Source organism: Ranitomeya imitator, chromosome 1 (genome assembly GCF_032444005.1).
Source record: "Ranitomeya imitator isolate aRanImi1 chromosome 1, aRanImi1.pri, whole genome shotgun sequence".
NCBI classification, from domain to species: Eukaryota; Metazoa; Chordata; class Amphibia; order Anura; family Dendrobatidae; genus Ranitomeya; species Ranitomeya imitator.
Genome location: NC_091282.1, coordinates 1,117,152,271 through 1,117,168,818, shown reverse-complemented (window position 1 = coordinate 1,117,168,818; position 16,548 = coordinate 1,117,152,271). Strand labels below are relative to the sequence as shown.

The 16,548-nt window shown below is 44.6% G+C and overlaps 1 protein-coding gene across 1 annotated transcript; it reads left to right on the top strand.

The window, feature by feature from the left end:
* Positions 1-13,490: 13,490 nt before the first annotated feature.
* On the top strand, positions 13,491-14,694 carry LOC138656856 (uncharacterized). Its single transcript, XM_069744156.1, has one exon. It carries the CDS (start codon positions 13,513-13,515, stop codon positions 14,692-14,694), a length of 1,182 nt encoding a protein of 393 aa, XP_069600257.1. The 5' UTR covers positions 13,491-13,512.
* Positions 14,695-16,548: the final 1,854 nt, after the last annotated feature.

The following is a 16,548-nucleotide window of genomic DNA, read 5'->3' as shown; positions in this document are numbered from 1 at the left end:
TATGGTATACATCTATAAACTAATTAAGAGCATACTGCCCCATGAAAAGACATTACGTCATTTATAGTGAAAAATAGTACACTTTTATTGGTAACATACAAAATTTAAAAAGGATCAGTGAACAAACTGTAAAAGACAGGAATTGGTGAATGACCAAATGGACGAACCCAGCATCAAAAGCTCCACATTAGAAACATGTAAGGGTGCAGACCAAACAATGGCATACAAGTATATTAAGGCATAGTAAAAAAAAACCATATTAGCATGCATTTGTAAAAGGGGGAATGGGAGAGAGTACAGAGATATTCAACCTAGAACAAGTGTCATGATATACGCTCCAAAGTGGAGCCAATTATAGCCTTCCCACATACCCCCGTATTGCACTGTGCCCATTGTGTTAAATCATGAGAACCGCCTTGTGATCCGCTTACCCATGTGAGGTTTGGCGCTGGGTGTATCCATAAGCTAGCCCTCTCATATAGTATAAAACAGCCCCCCATTGAATATAATGCAGCCCCCCATAGAATAAAATGTAGCCCCCTCAGGGTATAATGCAGCCCCCTCATAGGGTATAATACAGCCCCCCGTAGAATATTATGTAGCCCCCTCATACACTGTGTGCAGAATGATTAGGCAAGTTGTATTTTAGAGGATTATTTTTATTATTGATCAACAACGATGTTTTCAATCAACCCAAAAGAAATAAATAAATAAATATCAAAGCTTAATATTTTTGGAAGTTGGAGTGTTTTTTTTTAGATTTGGCTATCTTAATAGGATATCTGTTTGTGCAGGTAACTATTACTGTGCAGAATTATTAGGCAACTTAATAAAAACCAAATATATTCCCATCTCACTTGTTTATTTTCACCAGGTAAACCAATATCACTGCACAAAATTTAGAAATAAACATTTCTGACATGCAAAAACAAAACCCCAAAAATTAGTGACCAATATAGCCACCTTTCTTTATGATGACACTCAACAGCCTTCCATGCATAGATTCTGTCAGTTGCTTGATCTGTTTACAATCAACATTGCGTGCAGCAGCTACCACAGCCTCCCAAACACTGTTTTCCCTCCCTGCAGATCTCACATTTTATGAGGGACCACAGGTTCTCTATGGGGTTCAGATCAGGTGAACAAGGGGGCCATGTCATTATTTTCCTTCTTTGAGACCTTTACTTGCCAGCCACGCTGTGGAGTAGTTGGAGACATGTGATGGAGCATTGTCCTGCATGAAAATCATGTTTTTCTTGAACGATACCAACTTCTTACTGTACCACTGCTTGAAGAAGTTGTCTTCCAGAAACTGGCAGTAGGTCTGGGAGTTGAGCTTCACTCCATCCACAACCCAAAAAGGTCCCACAAGTTCGTCTTTGATGATACCAGCCCATACCAGTACTCCACCTCCACCTTGCTGGCGTCTGAGTCGGAGTGGAGCTCTCTGCCCTTTACTGATCCAGCCTCTGGCCCATCCATCTGGCCCATCAAGAGTCACTCTCATTTCATCAGTCCATAAAACCTTTGAAAAGTCAGTCTTAAGATATTTCTTGGCCGAGTCTTGAAGTTTTATCTTATGTTTCTTGTTCAAAGGTGGTAGTTTTTCAGCCTTCCTTACCTTGGCCATGTCCCTGAGTATCGCACACCTTGTGCTTTTTGTTACTCCAGTAATGTTGCAGCTTTGAAATATGGCAAAACTGGTGGCAAATGGCACTTGGCAGCTTCACGCTTGATTTTCCTCAACTCATGGGCAGTTATTTTGCGCCTTTTTTGCCCAACACGCTTCTTGCGACCCTGTTGGCTATTTGCCATGAAATGCTTGATTGCTCGATGATCACGCTTCAAAAGTTTGGCAATTTCAAGACTGCTGCATCCCTCTGCAAGACATCTCTCAATTTTGGACTTTTCAAAGGAAAGGAAGTTGCCTAATAATTAAGCACACCTTATATAGGGTTTTGATGTCATTAGACAACACCCCTCTTCATTACAGAGATGCACATCACCTGATTTACTTAATTGGTAGTTGGCTCTCAAGCCTGAACAGCTTGGAGTAGGACAACATGTATAAAAAGTATCATGTGATCAAAATACAACTGGCCTAATAATTCTGCACACAGTGTAGAGTACAATGCAGCCCCCCATGCATAGAATATATGCAGCCCCCTCCATAGTATTATGGCCATCAGTACTCGCTCACTAATAGTTACATAGTTACATAGTTACGTAGGTTGAATAAAGACCTAGGTCCATCAAGTTCAACCTTTCCTCACCAATTGTACATTTCGTTACTAATCTAGCTATACCCCGCAATGTTATGTGTATCAAGGAAATTGTCCAGCCCTTTTTTAAAAGCTGTTATAGTGTCTGCCATATATAAACACTGCTCAAAAAAATAAAGGGAACACTTAAACAAGAGAATATAACTCCAAGTAAATCAAACTTCTATGAAATCAAACTGTCCACTTAGAAAGCAGCACTGTTTGACAATCAATTTCACATGCTGTTGTGCAACTGGAACAGACCACAGATGGAAATTATTGGCAATTATCAAGACACCCTCAATAAAGGAGTGGTTCTGCAGGTGGGGACCACAGACAACATCTCAGTACCAATGTTTTCTGGCTGATGCTTTGGTCGCTTTTGAATGTTGGTTGTGCTTTCACACTCATGGTAGCATGAGACGGACTCTACAACCCATACAAATGGCTCAGGTAGTGCAGCTCATCCAGGATGGCACATCAATGAGAGCTGTGGCAAGAAGGTTTGCTGTGTCTGTCAGCGTAGTATCCAGAGGCTGAAGGCGCTACCAGGAGATAGGCCAGTACACCAGGAGACGTGCAGGGGGTTGTAGGAGGGCAACAACCCAGCAGCAGGACCGCTACCTCAGCCTTTGTGCAAGGAGGAACAGGAGGAGCACTGCCAGAGCCCTGCAAAATGACCTCCAGCAGGCCACAAATGTGCAGGTGTCTGCACAACAGTTAGAAACCGACTCCATGAGTATGGTCTGAGTGCCCGATGTCCACAGATGGGGGCTGTGCTCACAGCCCAACACCGTGCAGGACGCTTGACATTTGCCACAGAACACCAAGATTGGCAAATTTGCCACACAGATGAAAGCAGGTTCACACTGAGCAAATGTGACAGACGTGACAGTCTGGCGACACCGTGTAGAGCGATCTGCTGCCTGCAACATCCTTCAGCATGACCGGTTTGGCAGTGGGTCAGTAATGGTGTGGGGTGGCATTTCTTTGGAGGGCCGCACAGCCCTCCATGTGCTCGCCAGAGGTAGCCTGACTGCCATTAGGAACCGAGATGAGATTCCCATGGGCTTGGAGAGCAGTGAATATTCATTTCTCTTTAGCAATGGGCACAAGCTTTAGCCGCAGCAGCCGGCTCTTGCCTCCTGTCACCCGCTACTCCACCTCTGCTGCTCCGCTGGCACCAGGCAGGCCCCCCTGACTCACGGGCCCCATAGCAGCTGTTAGCGACATGCCATTGGCTGAGGGCACCTGAGGCTGTGATGGCCCTAGGCAGCTGCCGGCCCTGTAGGTTAGCAGATGTCAGTGCCTGGGCCCACCAGATGATCCTCCGGTTCTCCGGTGGGCCAGTCTGACTCTGTAAGCATCCTATATTACATTAGGTGATAAACAGAACAAGATATACATATGAGAATGAGTTGTAGTTTTGAATGACACCATTTATTTTACCACATATTGTACTAAAAAAAAGAAAACAAAATTCCAAGTTGTGAAAAAAATGCAATTCTGACTTTGTTATTTGGGAATTGTTTTTACAGTATACATTGTGTTTTAAAAATGACTTTGCACATTGATTCTCCGCAGAACAATTAGTGTCATACCAAACTTGCTTTTTTTATTTTTTTAGGGGTGAAAAAAAATCAGAACCTTGAAAAATAAAATTTCTGATTGTTTCGCCATTTTCCGAGACACATAAAGTTTTCATTTTTTGGTCGATGGTGGTGTGTGTCAGCATATGTTTTGAGCTATGAGATTACACTTTTATTTATACTATTTGGGGTTAAATATGACATTTAGCACTTGTCACAGCATTTTTTTGTGGCATTGCAGCGATGCAAAAAACACAATTTTGGCGTTTTTAATTTTTTTTCTGTTTACGGTGTTTACCAATTGAGTTAATTATTCTAATATTTTGATAGATCTGACTTTTCTGGATGTGGAGATATTACATATGTGAATGTTTTTATTTTTTAGAATCTTTATGTTTAACACCTTCAGCCACCAAGCCTGTTTTCACCTTCATAACCAGGCCACATTTTACAATTCTGACCAGTGTCAATTTATGTGGTAATAACTCTGGAACGCTGTTTCAACATATCCGCTGACTCTGAGATTGATTTTTTGTGACATATTGTACTTCATGAAATTGGTAAAATTTCTTCAATATGACTTGCGTTTATTTATTTAAAAAAAATGAAATTTGGCCAAATTTCGCAATTTTCAAACTTTTCATTTTTATTCCCTTAAGATCAGAGTCACACTACAGCGAGATACGGCCGAGTCTCGCAGGTTAAAACCAAGCTCTGGCGCCGGCACTCTGGAGCGGAGCGTGCAACTCCATGTATTGCTATGCGGCCGCACACTCTGCTCCGGAGTGCCGGTGCCGGAGCTTGGTTTTAACCTGCAAGACTCGGTCGTATCTCACTGTAGTGTGACTCCGGCCTAAATCTGAGAGTTATGTCACACAAAATAGTGCATAAGTGCATAAATAACATTTCCCACATGCATACTTTACATCAGCACAATTTTTTAATCAATTTTGTTTTGTTAGGAAGTTAGAAAGGTTAAAAGTTGACCAGTGGTTTCTAATTTTTGCAACAAAATTTACAAAACCATTTTTTTAGGTACCACATCACATTTATAATGATTTTGGGGGCCTATATGATAAAAAATATCTAAAAGTGACACCATTCTAAAAACTATGCCCCTCAAACTCTGCAAAACCACATTCAAGAAGTTTATTAACCCTTCAGGTGCTTCACAGGAATTAATGGAATGAGGATGGAAAAAATGAATAGTTAACTTTTTTTAACAAAAATCTTGAGAACGCAGATACCCCATAAATGGTGTAAAACCACTGGGCGCACAGCAGGGCTCAGAAGGGAAGGAGCACCATAGCACTCATAATTGGCTGGAATAGAGAGCGGACCCCATGTTGCATGGAAAGCCCCTGATGTGCCTAAACAGTGGAAACCCCCCACAAGTGACCCATTTTTGGAAACTAAACCTCTAAAGAACTTACCTAGATGTGTGGTGAGCACCTTGGACCCCTAGGTGCTTCACAGAAGTTTATATCGCAGAGTCGTGAAAATAGAACATCTAATTTTTTCCACAAAAATGACCTTTTAGCTCCAATTTTTTTATTTTCACAAGCATAACAGGAGAATATGTAAATGCAAGAGAAGAAAACTAGCGCACTACAAATGTATATTATAACAGGGGTGCAAACTGGTGGTAATAAAGTCTAGTAAGAACAAGAAGAACAAGAGAACCACCATAGAGAATGCACACCACTACTAGATGAAATGTAAAAAGGTAAACTTTCATTTTGGCAAACCGCATAAAAACAATTAAAAACAATAACAACCAAACACCCCCCCACACACACATATATTGCCCCGCAAATACCCAGGTATATGGAAATATATATACATGTACCAATATATTCCTAGTAATGCACATGGAAGCAACAATAATACTAACCCAACACCAGGATCCCAATAACCCCTAAACAACCCTGTTGATGACAAGAAATCCTGGAACTAGGATGATGCAAAACAATTATGCACTAATATGCTGAAATCACAAGGGAGTCTGGTGCGCCTAAAGCAAACAATATGCTGATATTTGAAATATTTGGGAGCAATAACCTATAGCAGAAGCTATAATGGCAACGTGCCAGCCAGTGAGAGTGCAAAAAATGAACAATCTGTCAGCACTCACAAGGATTAGTATACCCAAAATGACCGAAGCAAAAATAGCCATAGGCTGCACAAGAGGATTAAACCATGGAGTAAGTTCACATATGTGAAAGGAACAAGGCGTCCAGCTCCCAGGATGCGAAACCAGGGGAAAGGGAACGGGGAAGGCGTGGGAGGGGGAAAGCCCAACGCGTGTCGCCGTTGCAAGGACAGCTTCGTCAGGGGAAGTGTGGGATACGGTATCAAAAGAGCAGTATAAATACCTTAGAATAGTTCCTGATCAGTGAGCGCCGGTGTGAGGGGGACCGTAGCCGGCAGAGGCCGGAACCGGAAGTGAGGTTACGTGGTGTTTGTCACCGACCAGAGCTCAATGGCTGCAGGATGCATGCACAGATGTGGTGCAAAAAGGAGATAAAAAAATACACAGGAAACAAAAAGTCCCTGCCAAAAATGAGCACGTGTGCTAATCAGTGGTGTACGTCTGAGCAGCGGCTCAGCGACTGTAAAATGCACACATGCAGTGGTGCAAAAGGGGGGTAGAAAAAATAGTGAAAAAAATTGTGGAAAACAGTGAGCACAAGTGCGGATTATTGATTTGAGTCACTGATCAACACTTGGCGGCTGCAGGATGCACGCAGGGAGGTGATGCAAACGAGGAAAAAATGGATAGAGCAAGGACAAAAAAAAGTCCTGGAAAACAGTGAGCACGGAAAACATTGATCAGTGATTTGCGTCATTAAACAATGCTCAACAGATGCAAGATGCACGAACAAAAAGAATACTGCCAAAAATCAAGCGATCAAGTACTGATCAGTATGGTTGAGCGAAATGGATCGGACAAATTCAAAAATCGCCAACTTTCGGCAAAGTCGGGTTTCATGAAACCCGACCCAATCCTAGTGTGGGATCGGCCATGAGGTCGGCGATCTGCGCGCAAAAGTTGGGTTTGGTATGATGCTTTCAGCGACATTTTTCAGCCAATGAAGGAGGACGCAGAGTGTGGGCAGCGTGATGACATAGGTCTCGGTCCCCACCATCTTAGAGAAGGGCATGACAGTGATTGGCTTGCTTTCTGTGGCGTCACAGGGGCTATAAAGGGGCGTGCACGCCGGCCGCCATCTTACTTCTGCCGATCTTAGCATAGGGAGAGATCGCTGCAGCTTCATCAGAAGAAGGATATAGTTAGGGAGAAGATTAACCCCCAAACTGCTTGTGCTGTAGCGATTTCCACTGTCCAACACCACCATTTTTTTGCAGGGACAGTGAAGACTATATTTTTAGCTTATTAGGCTGCCTTATAAGGCTCCCTGATAGCTGCATTGCTGTTTGTACGCTGCTGTGCAAACCAACTGCTATTTTAAAAGCAAAAATCCTGTTGCTCCTTTCTGCACAGTTATCTTGTTTATTTGTCCACACTTTTGTGTGCAGCAGTCCTTTTTATTGCTGCCATACTTTTCCTGAGATCATTGTAGGGAGATTGAAATTGTACTACAGTCCTTGTATTTTTTCATATATCTTCCAGCCACTTTCTGCCACTGCAGTCCTGTTAGTTTGTCATATGTCAGCCAGCCACTTTCTGCCACTTACATTGTGTTGCATTACAGGAGCTCGGTTGCCCTGCTGCAAGTGTGCTATCAGAAAGAGTCTTCAGTGCTGCTGGTTCAATACTGACCGAAAAAAGGACACGTCTGGCTGCCCAGAACGTTGATGGTCTAACCTTCATTAAAATGATCCAATCATGAATTTCAAATTATTTTGCTCCACCTTCCCCTGCTGACACGTAGCTTGCCTGAAAAATGTCTTGCTTTTGGCCTCCTCTTACTGACTTCTCCAATTCCTCCATTTGCAGCTGCTGAATGTCCACCATAGGCCATTTTTATACCTCCCTAAATGGGCTGACTCCCCCACAGGGCCGTGGTTACCACCTGGCGCAAGCACCCGTGGTGACCACGCCTGGACAGGTTGTGCGCCCACTCTTGGGCGACGGCACTGGCACAGGGTCCCTCATAGTACAATGAAGTGTCTCTGATGGTGGTGGTGCACAACCAACGTCAGACACACCGTCGTAATAGGAGGAGCCCTGTGCCAGTACCGCCGCCCATGATAGAGTGTTCCCCCCCAGCTCGAACAGTGCTCTACCACTTGCAATACTTACTTCTCCCTGCTCCACCACTGTGTAGTCTGTGCTGTTAAATCCTTTAATGGCACTGCCAATACAAATTTGTAGAAATGATAGATGATAGTTCAAATATACAGGGGCCCTGGCCTCCATTTTGACCAGTTAATACTTTGCGCCTACTACCACTGTCTGCTACTCAGCAGAGGAGCCCACCCCAGTACCTAGCTATGCCGCCTGTTTAGTCATGTTACCAATTTTGAACTGCTTTTAGCCTACTTATGTATTTGGGCCTACTAACCGTGTCTGCGCCACTCATTACAGTTGCCCTCCACTGAACAAAGCAATGCCGCCTGTTAGTCCTGTTACCAATTTTGAACTGCTTTTAGCCTACTTTTTATTTTTGGGCCTACTAACTGTGTCTGCGCCACTCATTACAGTTGTCCTCCACTGAACAAAGCGATGCCGCTTGTTTAGTCCTGTTACTAATTTTGAACTGCATTTAGCCTACTTTATTATTTGGGCCTATATCTTTGTTTCCTCCTCATCCTGCCCATTGCCCAGCCACTGCTAGATGAGTCTGATGGTACATTGACCCAGACCACTACATTCCCCTTGCACTCTACACAGCCTGAATCTGACCCTGCTGAAAGTCAGGTTTTCCTTCCTGCACACTATACCACCTTACACGGGGACAAAGAGGAAGGTGCAAATGAAAGTGCAGGTTCCTTCATCAGGTGGGGGGGGCATACTCGTTGGTGACGTCACTGGCACAGGGCCCCTCATAGAACGCAAAAGTGTCTCTGGCAGTGGGAGGCGCCACCCGCCATCAAACACACCGCCGTACTATGAGGGGCCCTGTGCCAGTGCCAAGTGCCAACGAGTGGGCCCCCCCTGCTTGCTCAGGATCACAGCACTTGCAGAGTTGAAATACTTACCTCTCCCTGCTCCACTGCCGTGACGTATTCCGCATTTCCTGGGCCCACGAAAACCTTGAGCCAGCCCTACCCCCCCCCCCCACAACTTTAGCCAAATGACCCCCTGTTTTCAATGCCTAACTATTATTATAAAGTAAACTAAGATTGACAAGCTTAAGAAATAAGAATTGATGTTTTTGGCATTAAAATGGGCACTGTAGGTGTTTTCCTGTCCTCCACTCACTGCCGACTTTGATTCCCTATTGACTTGCATTGGGTTTCGTGTTTCGGTCGGCCCCCGACTTTTCAAAATAATCAGCCGATTTCACCCGACCCAACTTTTCACAAAGTCGGGTTTCGCGAAACCCGACTCGATCCTAAAAAAGTAAAAGTCGCTCAACTTTACTGATCAGTGATTAAGCACTCGGCGGCAAAAGTGGGAGGTGGGAAGAGGGGGGTGGAAAGGAGATAGAGGGGGATTGGGGTGGATTAGGAAGGCTCAGGCAAAGATCAGGGAGGGATAAGGAACTCTTCTTCCTTCAGCAGGAGCACAAGCAATCAGCAGCAGCAAGAATTGTGATGACACAGGCTTCTGTGACACCACAAGGCCCAGCACGGCACTCAGAGGGACAGCATTATACAAATCCGTAGGTAGAATGATGAAGTACAGGGTGGCCACTGCCAGGTCACACTGCATCTGTGCGCTCTGATCGGTGCGATCGATGTCATCATCGCTCGCACCAATCAGAGCTGGTACTGGTTATCCTGGTATTGCTAAGCTCCAGCCTATGATCGGTGCTCTTACCGCACCGATCCTAGGCTGGACATCAGTTTTTCGTTCAATCTGATTGCCTGAAACACAGAGAAATGCTGCAATTGACTGTTTAGAACTGAAAAGCCAGTCACAGCGATCGTTGTTAGGAATGACAACTACATATGCTCAGATGGCACTGGAATTTTAATGCAAGCACCACGACTGCATTCATCGTGCCACATTAAAGCTATGAAATATCCATACGTCTAAGGTCGGTAAGCACCATCTGACCATAACATATGAATATGTCCAATGTCGAGACGAGGTTACTGAGGGAAAAGGGCGGTGATTTGAACTCTTTTTTTTTCATATCTTTTAAAACTTTTTTTAAACTTTTCATTGTATTTATTTATTTATTAGTCCTCTTAGGGGACTTGAGCCTGTGCCTGATTCGTCTGATCACTTGTACTATATACAGCACTACCACAGCATTGCTATATATAGTAAAAATCAAAGATTCCTTTGAATCCCAGCCACAGGCAGGATTTCAAAGGAATTCATCAAATTACAAGATTTTTCAACCTTCCAGAAGTTTCTGATGAGTCGGTAAAAACAAGGTACTTTTTTTACCTGTCTGTAAATAAAATTTAAGACATCCATGGATGTTTTGAAACTGGATAAACTTATACAGATTATTTTTAATGTAATTATCATACTTTTTACAGGTCACCCTGATTGCGGCTGATGTCTTCATATCAGAATTATGGTCTGTAGACATGTAACACTTATTATCATAGTGATTTATTATGGTTTTACAATGTGTCCGTAAAACATATTGTCTGTGATTTTTTGAGAAGCTGTCTAGAAAAAAATAAAAAGTCAAGTTGGCAACCCTGCTAATGACAATAGACTCACTGCTGTCATTGCAACCATCGGTGTCCCGCGATCGTGTCAAGGTTCACACCAATGGGAGAATAGACTGATGCGCCACCATGCCAGAATGCTGATAATGCCTCTGCTAGCTATTGACAGCGGAATTTACCAGGTTAACAATTGGAGGCGGTGCTCCGTGCCACCTGTAGTTATTAGGGGCAGGTCCTGGTTGAGTGCAGAAGTCAATGAATGAATGTGATTACAGATACAGGCACCAATCCTAAAAATAAATAAAACGCACGTCCTGTTTAGTTGTATGGTTCCTTCTTAGCTTTTGCAAATCAACACCTCTTACCACAGCTCAATCCAAATAAATGGCAGGGTCCTGAAAGTCTTCACGTCACCGAAAAATACTAATTTTTTTGAATTCCTACAAAGCAAAATAAAATTGTACAAACTATACCTCCATAGACATAGAAAATGATTTGCTTTGTCAATGTTATCGTCTCCAAACGTCTCTAATGGCTGGCAGCATGTCATTCCACTCCTACCTCAGTTCATCTAGTCACTCATTTCCAGAGCACTTCAATATTTTCATCAAGAGACAGCAAAAATTTGGCTGCAGAAAACAGGATTTTGTTGATGACATGATACAGCATGTCTCGAGATAATGGATTTTTCCCCTCTCATTGGTCCCCACGCTCTCTTTCCATGTTGTAGCTTCTATGTACTGTTGCCATTAGTATTGAGGGGTCTATTGTTCATTGTTGGGAAAAATAAAAGAGCATCATTATAAGTTCAGATTTCTACAGTCACTTTCTAGAAGGTTCAAAAAAAGGCTTCTGAAAGGGAAACATTTTCTGAGAGAATGCAATGCAAAGAGAAAGAAGTCTGTCACATTGAAAGAGCCTGTAAAAACTACCTACCAGTACAGCAGACAAAGGATACAGGCCGAGGCCTTTCCTTTGAAAAACACTGATTAATGTGAGGTCCTGTTACCTGTGATAATCATTGTTTTGTCATGAGAGAAAGCTTTCTACATTCCTAATTTGTCTTAGAGATTGTGGAAGAAGTCAGGCCTCATCGTTTCCTCTGAGGTAGAAGCCAAACATTGGAAATGACTCTATTAAATTAAATCACCTATATATACAAGTAGAAAACATTTATACATTGAGGAAGACTGCAGTGGAGTAAGATGTGCCAAATTTATTAAGAAGCTTTGGGGTAACTTTAAGCTGCCATACTCCACCACAAGGAATTTTCCACAGCCAGTGACTGAAGTACAGTACACGTTTGTTGCAATTTATGCCATTTTAGTGGCATAGATTATGATGCCTTTGTCGGCTGCACTTGCCCTTGCACCCTCTTGATTAAGCTCCATGTACTTTTCAAAAGTTTTGGCCAGAATTTTTGTAAAACACCAAAAGTTACAACATTTTGGAACATTTCAAACAGTTTTACATCAGAATTCTGGCAAAAATTGTTTGATGTATCTATACTTTCAAGAAAACATTCTGCTTTACTTAATGTACAAGAGTTGGAATTATTAATCTCAACCCAGATAACCTGTAGGAAATAAAAAAGACAACTGTCTATTGTCCAATATACTGACTAATGGGAATGAGAGAATCTGAAACAATTTGTATTTGGTCAATCCGTTCAAATTCAGCTGGTGAAATTTATTTTGATCTACATTGAATTTATTAAATCCAAATCGAATGGGATCCAATTGCCAGTAAAAGACATTTACTATGCTCTGAAGTTTCTCCAGACCCCAGAGATAGATAATCAAAGGGGATATATATATACTAGCTATTGAACCCGTTCTACGCCCGGGCGGCGAGCATTTATATTGGTATACTAGCTGAAGAGCCCGGCGTTGCCTGGGCATAGTAAATATCTGTGGTTAGTTATAGCACCTCACTTGTCTTATTTTCCCATCACGCCTCTCATTTTCCCAATCACATCTTTCATTTTCCCCCTCACACCTCTCATTTTCTCCCTCACTCCTCTCATTCCCCCCTAAAGCCCCCGTCTCACATAGCGAGATCGCTAGCGAGATCGCTGCTGAGTCACAAGTTTTGTGACGCAACAGCGATCTCAGTAGCGATCTCGCTATGTGTGACACGTAGCAGCGATCAGGCCCCTGCTGTGAGATCGCTGGTCGTGTCGGAATGGCCTGGACCATTTTTTGATCGTTGAGGTCCCGCTGGGTAACACACATCGCTGTGTTTGACACCTTACCAACGACCTCATTGACGACTCAGACACCGACATATAGGCGTGCATTTGCGTTGCTTTTTCCGCGCCCATTCAGTTCCGATTGGTGGTCGCTACTGCGTTCTGATTGGTTTGCGGCCAAGAGGCAACACATTTTACTTCCGTCCTTTGTTCCTGAGCGCGTGGTGGATTGCAGATCGTTGTAGAGTTCTCCGGCCTGCGACTCCTCTTCCATTTCGATAATCTGTTCTTCAAGGATTCTTCTGACAACTATACATTGTGCACGGTAGGTATTGTTTGGGGTCGCAAGTGCGTTTTCATTTTCCCCTAAATTTTTTATAGGGCACCTACAAATAATTTCCTGCTATCATTGCTGTGGAGGGAGGGAGTGAGGGCTTGGCTGCTATCTGTGCACATATACTTTTACACGGGCTGCTATTTTAGGGGGTCTTGTGCTTGCACACCCATACAGCATGTTTTCTGTCATGCATGGTAACGGAATGGAGTGCATTTATTTTTTTATAATTTTTTTTTTTATTTATTTATTTATTAACTTTCTCATCTTTTTCTTTTATGTGTTTCAGTTTGCAGCATCATGAACAATGCGCAGTGTGCTGTTGTGTTTGCTGCATTGCTGGTTGAGGAAGCTCGGCGGCAAGATGAGGCCCGGATGCTAGAGAGGCGTTCCAAACGAAAGCGTCGCATGTGGACCAGAGAATGGCTGCAGAAGAGGTCTGATTTGTCCCACATGCAACTTGTAAGAGAGCTTCAGGATAAGAATCCTCATGATTTCCGCAACTATCTGCGGATGTCTGAGGAATCCTTCAAACATTTACTGGAAAGAATTACTCCACTGATTCAACGGAAGGATACAGCGATGCGTGCTGCCATCCCGGCAGATGAAAGATTGGCAGTCACGCTGCGATTCCTGGCCACCGGGCGCTCGCTACAAGACTTGCATTTTTCTTCAGCCATTTCAAGGACCCTGCTCAGCATTCTAATTCCAGAGACATGTGATGCGATTTTCCACAGTCTACGTAGCTACATACAGTTTCCCAACACGGAGGAGGAATGGAAAAAGATTGCCTCCGATTTTGAGCAGCTTTGGCAGTTCCCTAACTGTGGTGGGGCTTTGGACGGGAAACATGTCCGGATCACTCAACCACCGAACAGCGGATCCTACTTCTTTAATTATAAGGGCTATTTCAGCATCATCCTGATGGCCCTTGTTAACGCGAATTACGAATTTATAAATGTAGATGTTGGCATAAACGGAAGGGTTTCCGATGGTGGTGTTTTAGAGCACACACTCTTTGGAGAGCGTTTGAACAACTGTGAACTTCACTTGCCTCCCAACTCTGAGACTAGAGGCAACCTTAATTTTGTTTTTGTCGGTGATGAGGCCTTCCCGCTTCATCCCAATCTTATCAAACCGTTCCCCCAAAAAAGTCTAACAGAGGAAAGAAGAATTTTCAATTACCGCTTGTCAAGGGCACGTCGGGTTGTAGAAAATGCATTCGGTATCATGGCTAATCGCTTCAGAGTTTTCCACACGCCTATTAACATGAAGCTTGAATCGATAGACTCCGTTTATTTGGCTTGTTGTGTGCTTCACAACTTCCTTTGCCGTCGCGATGCTTTGGCGTACAGTCCACCTGGCTTCATGGACTCTGTGGGCCTAGTAAATGGGGAAGTGCAGCTCGGTGAATGGCGCGCAAATGATCCCGAAATTGCAGGCCTTCAACCATTGGTACCTGGCAGAAACACCCACGATGCGAAGACCTGCCGAGACAACTACTGCCAATATTTTAACGGTCCTGGTGCTGTTACTTGGCAGCATCAGAACTTATAGTGGGCTACTACTGACATTTATACACTGTTTTAATTATTGCACTGATTTGTCTAATAAACTGTGTGTTTTACTTTGCAAAAGCTTTGTTTCTCATTCTCATTCATTTCTCATTGGCCTCGACCAATCAGAGACGGGCACAATATCGACGCAGAAATCCTGCGTCTCTGATTGGTCGAGGCCGCCAGGCCTCGACCAATCAGAGACGGGCACAGCGACGATGATGTCATAATGGTTGCCATGGCGACGATGATGTCATAAAGGTTGCCTCGACCAATCAGCGACGGGCATAGTCTGCTGCGAATTCTGGAATCATCATTGTCCATATACTACGGGGACATGCATATTCTAGAATACCCGATGCGTTAGAATCGGGCCACAATCTAGTACAAATATAAATACCTATCTAAACATAAATACATATCCATACATTAAACCACCAACACTCCAGTCTTCCAGTGCAACCGGAGACGCTGTATTGATAATGCGTAACTTTTAGAACGCAGTAGCGTCTTCGGTCTGACCTGGAGATTACAATACAGACCGCTTCCTTCGCGAACGCAGTAGCGTCCTATAATAACCGCAGTGACGTTGATGCGTCGTGGGCGTGGTTTACGGTGCTGATGCGTTGTGGGCGGGTTAAAGGACATTACTGCGGCCTTGCTTGTAACTAGTGGCGGCAAAATGGCGGCCAGGCGACGTGTAACACCTTGGGGCAACGCAGAAGTGCGGTACTTAGTAACAGAGGTAGATGCCCGTGATTATGGGTGTCATAATCACCCTGAACATCCAGTCCTCCATAAGCAGGCTGTGCTGCGGAGGATCAGTCGGGGCCTAGCCCAGAGATTTGGGGTGCAGCGCTCCAGTACCCAGATAAGGAAGAAGCTGGCGGATCTGCAGTACAGGTCCAGTGAGCGCCTAGCCAGCATCCGGTCACAGAGCCTTCCACATCGTGGTGAGTGGTGTTAAGATAGGTTAGCATAGTATATGGCCACGACCGTTTTTAGTGTTTCTGCTGCCCCCGGCACTTTTCGTGCTGCCTCCCCAGTTGATGAGTATGCAGAGACTGTCAGCACATTCATGGCAGATCCAACAGTTTTTGGGTGGCGTGCACCCAACGTCAGACACACCGTTGTAAAATGAGGGGCATGTATACACACATATACGTATACACCACACAGTGCTCCATCTTGTATATTGGCAGCACGTAATGCTCTGCTCCGTACACACACACACGCATGTGGCTCTGCACACATGCCGGTCCGCTCCGCACACACCCGGCTCGGCTCCGCATGCCTCGTACACACCCGGCTCGGCTCCGCACGCCTCGTACACACCCGGCTCGGCTCCGCACGCCTCGTACACACCTGGCTCGGCTCCGCACGCTTCGTACACACCCGGTTCGGCTCCGCACGCCTCGTACACACCCGGCTCGGCTCCTCACGCCTCGTACACACCAGGCTCGGCTCCGCACGCCTCGTACACACCCGGCTCGGCTCCGCACGCCTCGTACACACCCGGCTCGGCTCCGCACGCCTCGTACACACCCGGCTCGGCTCCCCATGCCTCGTACACACCCGGCTACGCTCTGTGCTCCTCGTGAACACCCGGCACTGCACAGTCCTGCATACAATGAGGCCCCTGATCATATGACCCAAAATACGGTCCTGTATATGGCGGCACATTATTTACAACAGTAATTACAGTGCAGCACCTCAGGTATGTAATAATGTAATAATTTATTTTTTCTCCAGCACCAGCAGACCCGGAGCCCCAGCAGGAGTCACCGACAGGCTCGTCACCAACAGGCTCGCCAGCATCACTCCGTGACATGGGTGAAGCCTTGTCTCCCGGTAA